At 34.8% G+C, this 6,739-nt stretch overlaps 2 protein-coding genes across 3 annotated transcripts; one reads left to right on the forward strand and one right to left on the reverse strand.

Moving 5' to 3' along the window:
- Nucleotides 1–417: 417 nt before the first annotated feature.
- LOC106340418 lies at nucleotides 418–2,159 on the forward strand. 2 transcript variants are annotated; one of them, XM_013779297.1, is made up of 4 exons: nucleotides 418–556; nucleotides 653–786; nucleotides 1,496–1,654; nucleotides 1,781–2,159. In XM_013779297.1, the coding sequence occupies exons 2-4, from the start codon at nucleotides 721–723 to the stop codon at nucleotides 2,033–2,035; spliced, it is 480 nt and encodes a 159-aa protein (XP_013634751.1). In that variant the 5' UTR covers nucleotides 418–556; nucleotides 653–720; the 3' UTR covers nucleotides 2,036–2,159. The 2 variants fall into 2 exon arrangements, with proteins under 2 accessions (XP_013634751.1, XP_013634752.1); XM_013779298.1 differs by lacking the exons at nucleotides 418–556; nucleotides 653–786 and adding an exon at nucleotides 827–849 and having other exon boundaries at nucleotides 1,469–1,654.
- On the reverse strand, nucleotides 1,968–5,864 carry LOC106340417 (protein Brevis radix-like 1). Its single transcript, XM_013779296.1, has 7 exons — nucleotides 5,734–5,864; nucleotides 4,230–4,383; nucleotides 3,030–3,424; nucleotides 2,820–2,949; nucleotides 2,413–2,681; nucleotides 2,166–2,291; nucleotides 1,968–2,071 (listed from the first exon to the last, which is right to left on the reverse strand). The coding sequence occupies exons 2-6, from the start codon at nucleotides 4,344–4,346 to the stop codon at nucleotides 2,213–2,215; spliced, it is 990 nt and encodes a 329-aa protein (XP_013634750.1). The 5' UTR covers nucleotides 4,347–4,383; nucleotides 5,734–5,864; the 3' UTR covers nucleotides 1,968–2,071; nucleotides 2,166–2,212.
- Nucleotides 5,865–6,739: the final 875 nt, after the last annotated feature.

Raw genomic sequence — 6,739 nt, forward strand, 5'->3', positions numbered from 1 at the left:
TGGTTAAAATCTAGTTTCTTATGAATTTAAAAGATTTTAGTCTATTTTTAATCAAGATTTTGTTCTTAATCATCCATTTATCCTAATGAATAAAATAATGAAGTTAATCGGATTTGACCACGTGACAGGTAAAAGATTCCTTATGATTTTTGGGAATTAGTTATTGTAAAGGCAATCAAGAAAAAAGAATACGACAGAACAGTGTCAGACGTAAGTTAAAAACTCTTTCTAAATTATGATTTAAGATACGTTAAGTTAACCCAACGACTAGTTTGATGTGTAGCTTTCTCGATGTGAATTAATGAATACTTTATTCTATAAAGTTTAATATAGCTGAACCAGAAAATATGGCAGCTTTTATAAAGCCAATTAGGGGATTATATCATTTTTATAAGATCATCAATAATCTCCAATTTTCAAAGCAAAGAGAAGTTGGAGGAACACTACAAAGAAACCATAACCAAGAGAATCTGTTGAAGCCAAGCAAAGCTTAAAGCTTAAAGAGCTAAGAGAGCATTTATCATCAGGCCACTTCATATTCTTGAGACTTAAAGAAGTTAGCTTTGTGGCTGCTTTTGTTTATTCTGCTTTGGTGCTTTGTAGAATCTATACTCTTAGCACAAGTTTCTTTACTATATTGTTTCCTTTTCAGTATTTCAGAAAAAAAACAAGTCCAAAGACTCAAGTTTAAGAAGGAATCATCTTTTCAAATTCAGTACGATGGTTGGTATTTTCTCCAGATTTTCTGTTGGTAGAAGTGGCCATAGAAGAACTCAGAGTGCCATCGTAAGCTCTCTCTCCTCTATTTGCTTGTCTTATTCCAGTACATGTTTCATGTGGCTCTTGAAGGTTAAGTTATATGGAATATGAGCTTGTTGTTCTGTTAATTGTGGTTGAGCTTTATGTTCAAAGCGATTGCTTCTTAGTATGATGCTTCTCCAGTAGATTTGTTTTTTTCTTTTAGTTAAGCTGCCTCTAAGATTTACATGCTTATATAGAGTTGCTTGTTTTCTATTTTTCAAGTTGAATCTTTAGAGGGTCCTTTCATTTGTTCAAGCCAAAACATTATCTTTGTTCATAATCTGCTTCTGTAACATAATTCATTTAATTTATTTTAAGCTATAATTGAATCTAGGATTCTTTATTGGACAATTCTCTTAAATGGACATTTTTAAGTTTTTGTTACAAAAATAGAGGTTAAAAATTAAAATGACTAAAATAATATTTTTTATTTTGAAAATTTTAACCTTTTTTTTATTTTTAAACCCTAAACCCTAAACCCTAAACCACACCCCCTTAACTCTAATCCCTAATATCTAGATTAATTAACCATAAGAGTATAAATGTATATTTACGGTAAAACATTTAAATCTATTTTGGTCATTTTTATTTTTAAAGTCTATATTTGTGACAAAAACTTTTTTAGGTCTGAGGAATTTATCTTTTTTATTTTTTCTTATTAATACAGATGACATTAATCTTGTCTTATGATTAGGATATGAGGGAAGCATTGCCATCAAGTACTACTGATCTTGTTGGTTCAACTCATGGGATAGAAGTAGCAACAGAGTTTAAACCAGTGGAACACCCTATCGAGCCCTTGGACATTGATCAACCGATCCAATGTCCACTCCGCGAGCCATCCATTCTCAATGTATGATCTTCATTCACATGTTTCTTGAAGTTCCAAGAAAATAAAATAGTTATGGTTTACTAATGCAAACATAAGGAGTGTTATAGAGAGCTTTACGCTCTTTTTGTGATCGTTTTTGTTGCACAGGATGGGATAATATGGAAAGAGAGAGTGTCGGCGTCCATGAGGAGACGAGGCGACTTGGACATTGCTCAAGATGGAACTGATGTAGTAGAATCTGTTGGAACCAGCTGTGGTCCCACAGAACCTGATGGCTTTATGACAAAACCGTCGGTAACTAGCCAATGCAATCCCAAGCGTCGATTCTTGCCTTCGCTCAGTGCACCGGAACGTCACATGCTTAATCTACTAGAAGAATGCAAAGCATCCGGTACTATCTAAGAACCAATGCTGGTCTGGTCTACGCACTTTTTTATTCTGTGTAAGAACAAAAACCAAATCATATTGAATGTTAACACTGTATCTTGCGTCACAAGCTACACAAGTTTCCTTCATTTCCAAGTTACCTTACCTGTGTTAAAGAAGATCAAAAGTGGACTCTCTTTTTCCCTCACTTAGTTAGAGATATTGTGTTTGTATCCTGTCTCTGTTCTGCTCCCACCATGTCTTAGCATGCACTTCCCCAAACCGTTCCCGACTGCAAACAACCGGTTTAGTTTGGTTAACGTTTAGGGTTAAAAAGGAACCGGTTCTCTAGTCTAGTGATTGGATAGCGTTAACTTGCTGATCAAGTTATCATCTAAAAGAGTTAGGTTTACCTGAATCTGACACGGCGTAACTCTCTGGTTCCGTCTGGTAACTGTCTGATGGTAACGTAAACCCCAGGATCGTCCTCTTCAATCCACTCTGCTTGCATCTCACTAGCGTTACTGAGGGAAGGCGGTTCGTCTCGTGCTGCGTCCATTGAAGCTCCGTAAAACTGATGTGGGATGCTGCTACCACCTGGAGGCCTGTAGTTGTTTCTTGGAGTCCAGTCTCTGCTTTCTCTTGCTGATTCGATTCTTGTGTAAGTTGAATCTCTCTGCGACTGAAGAAGAAACAAGTTGAGATTTTACTCATAAACCTTCTCATTCGTGGGCCTCAAGAAACATCCACACAAGCACATTCTTGTCTGAAGAACAAGTAATGTGATCATTACAAATCTATATGAGATTGATGATTTTACCTGGTCTTCGGATCCACCAGGGGTTTGAAGGGCTTGCCGGTTAAATCTCTGAACATTGTAAAGCTCAACTATTCTATCGTAGTTCTCACCCCACCACCTCTGAGCTTGCCACTTGTCAAACACATCCCGGCTTCAACAAAGACACAAGTAAGTGTTAGCTTCATTCGAATCATTTTATGTCATGAAATGAAGAGAATGTAATTCATATACCTGAAACGTATCCGTTTAAGATCATTTCCTCCACTAGGAAGTGAGACGAATGTAATGTGAACACCAGGCTCTACTTGAGCCACCCACTCTTTTGGCTCGTCATCCTCTAGTACCACATCACACGACTGAGCAGAGACTGAATCGCGTTCACCGCCATACATTGATGTGAATCTTGAATCTGCCCGTTCAACTTGATGGTGAGAGGAGTTTGGGAAGTCCCAAGCAGGAGTGGAACTTGTGCTTCCACCACCCATATAAGGGTATGGAACACTATCAGATGCAGCGTCGAAATCCGGATACTTTCTCTGTTCTTTCCTCAAGTTGGTGCTTGAGGAGCCTGAGGGTGGCTTGGATTGTTTAGAGGTACCAGAAAATTTTGACGCCATGTCTTTGATCTGCATAGCATTCGTACCCAAGAAGTCAATTAAAGTAAAATCTTAAACATATTGTTGGACAGAGCATCAATAAAGCTAGAAGATCTAATAATAATTTTAAACATAAAATATAGTTCATCTTGTCTTCTCCATGAATAGAACATCATCATCACAATATCTGTTTTTTTTTGGGGTTATTTTAATGTATACTATATAGTTTCCCCACCATAATATTTTTCTCATGTCTAGGTAAGAAGCCACTTGAGCTTATAGATCAATCTTCAAGAACAAGCAAAGATCATGTTCAACTAGGCGTGACTCCGTTAACCCTTTCCTATCAATCTTAGTAAAATAGCACCCACACAAAGCATCAGCCGTAATACTATTATTCAGTGTGAAAATATGATTCTGAGATTTTGCTAGATTTGTTTTGATTATTGTACTAACTGTTGCTCCATTTTATGTCTTGTCACATACAAGGGAAAGAAAAAAACACTGACACACCTATTAAAGATAGATTTGTAAGAGTATCTATAGGGAGGTCATGTAGCATCAACACAAAATCTTGTCAAAAGACCCGGATATTATCTGTAACATGCACAGCCTTAACAACAGTAACCGCTAGCTATCTTGTGAACTCTATGCTCTATACTTTTTGTACTTGATAGCCTAATATGAACTCTTTAACAGTAAAAAAGATTTTTTCAAACCTCTTTTTTTACCACAAGTGTTAAACAGTTTAAGGCCCAAAGCATTATAACTTAATCAGTAAAATAAATTAAGTTAAAAAGAGCACAAGGATAGATCTTTAGATGGGCAGAGAGACCTGTGTAGTTAGGCTTTTAACAGCTTCTTTGGTGTTGGGAGTAGTGCTCCCACGGGCTACATCTTCATCTTCTTCATCTCTGTCTACCATTTTTGTACAGTTTATGCAAGTAAACATCTTTGCACTCTTCTTTATGCCCTCTGCCTTTTAAGCCCTATATACCATATAAACAGTGTGTTACAAAACATCACAACTAAACACCATTACTCATAGATAAAGATGGATATACATACTTATAAAACAAAGTTAAGCAATGCTAGACAGTAGTTACCAACAATCCGATATCAATAAGTGTAGGGCTTAATTAATACATTAGATAAGCAACTCAGCTAATGGAAAGTTGGTGAAAGTTCAATAATAAAAAGGGCCATAGATGTAGTAAACATTTGAATCGAATGGTCCGAATCATGAATACATCATATGGATAAATTATTTAAAGAATTATGTTCTGATCACAACCACTCGACACAATGATTTTTAATGTAGTTTAAACTTTAATCCCCCCCCCCCCATTAAGATTAAGAAATAGTATTCTTTAAAATATTTTCAAGAAATTAAGGAACTCAAAAGGATACAAGTTTTAAATGTACTGTATATTATTCTAAATTAACAAAAAAAAACAAGATATGAAGGTTCATTATTAGGGGCAATAATCTTGATAAAGACAAGAGTGGTCGAAGATTAATTAATTTGGAGACCGGAGGAAAGGACCCCCAAAGACGAAGAGAAAATTATAGGATTGTCCCAAGCACCAGGGTAGATCAATTTTTTGTCTTTAGAATTATAACAAAATAGTTTAAAGATGAACTTGATAGAGACAAGCGATGGTCTAAAAAAATATAAATATTTAGTTTCTGCTTTTTAGTAGAAAGTGGTCTAATAAAGAGGGGTAAAGACCTCACCTCATCCTTCCTCCCACACAAATCAAAAGTTTCAAAGAATATTTGTTTTTGCGCAGAAGTTTCTGACATTTAAATATATATGTCTCTATACATATTTAGGGAACACATATAAGGAAAATATAAGATAGTGCTATAACTAAGAAAAAAACAAATTAATATGTTTTCTCCTGATCCTCTCGTGGTCATTTAAAACCGAAGAAAGAGACACTAGAGTTTCTTACAACCAGAAGTAAAGAAAGTTAAACTATTTGCAAAATCATCACAGTGGAATCGTTACCAGTCACGTGTTTGGAGACACACCAAAGAGCTAAAACACCAAGAAAATAAAAAGAGTTAGCTTCAATTGATGAAACAATCTTGATGCATGTCCAGAAAAAAAGGAACCGAGTCAAAAGAAAAAAGAATGTGAAGTAAGAATCGAAGAAGAAAGGAGTGTCAAGAATTAACTCTTCGTCTTTAGTTGTTTTCAATCAAAATCTCAAATGAAATGTTAAATATTTCTCAGATCAAGTATAATCATTCAATGAAATATTAAAAATTGAAATAAGAGGTTATGATATAGTTTGATCGAAAATTAAAGGTTATGATAATATTAGTGTTACCTTTTATATCGATCTCTGCAGGTTAAGCGTGTCTTTCTGAAACTTGTGGATTTACTTTTACTTTATATATTGCTCTTGAGTTATGTTCCTATAAATAGGCCATCAAAGACTCAGAGATTTAGCAGCGTTACAGGCAATGAGGAAGCAAAAGGACGACGTAACTGATGATAAATGTCTTTTTTATAATCGACAAAATTTTCCTATTTTTCTGTCGAATAATTGGAAAAGTAAAGTATGAACAGTTGTCACTACCAAAAAACTTCGGAATCGACAAAACTTTACACACTCTTTCAGGAAAAAAAAATGGTTTTACGATTCGTTAGGAGTGTTCTGGTCAGTATAATGGAGGAAAAGTTGTTTTCATGGTTTATTTAATCGCCATCAATGTAAAGAAAACGACGGTTCAAAAATCTATCAATATCAATGGGCTTAAGAGATAACGAAGGAGAATGCAACTGTTAAAAAGCGCCAACAAAATAAATTATTTGAATGATTCATAACCTTAAAAAAAATATTGAAACAAGTGATAAAGCTAAGAAAAACAATTCAATGGAAAATTTATCAATATCAATGTGGTTTAAGAGATAACGAAGGAGAATGCAACTGTTAAAAAGCGCCATGAAAGAAACTATTTGAACGATTTTCAGAACACACACAAAAAAAAAAGTTTGAAAGAAGTGAGAAAGCTAAGAAAAACAATTAAATGAAAATCCTTTTGAATCATACCTTTTTTAATGGGAAATCGGCCAAAAAAACACTGAACTTTGCGGGAATTGCCAAAAGAAACCTGGACATATGGGCTAGCCAATAAAATCCTGAACTTTTGTTGACTTTTCGGGTTTATTAAGAAACTTACGATTGACTGACCAGATAAACACACCGTTAACCGAGTTAACTGATAATTAAGCGGACGTTAATTTTGGGTGTTAAAGTATACGACGTCGTTTCATCACTTTGTCTGATTAAAGACAAACGACGTCGTTTATATAGCTGTGTTATTAAAAAT

The sequence above is a fragment of the Brassica oleracea genome, chromosome C4, assembly GCF_000695525.1.
Source record: "Brassica oleracea var. oleracea cultivar TO1000 chromosome C4, BOL, whole genome shotgun sequence".
Taxonomy (NCBI): domain Eukaryota; kingdom Viridiplantae; phylum Streptophyta; class Magnoliopsida; order Brassicales; family Brassicaceae; genus Brassica; species Brassica oleracea.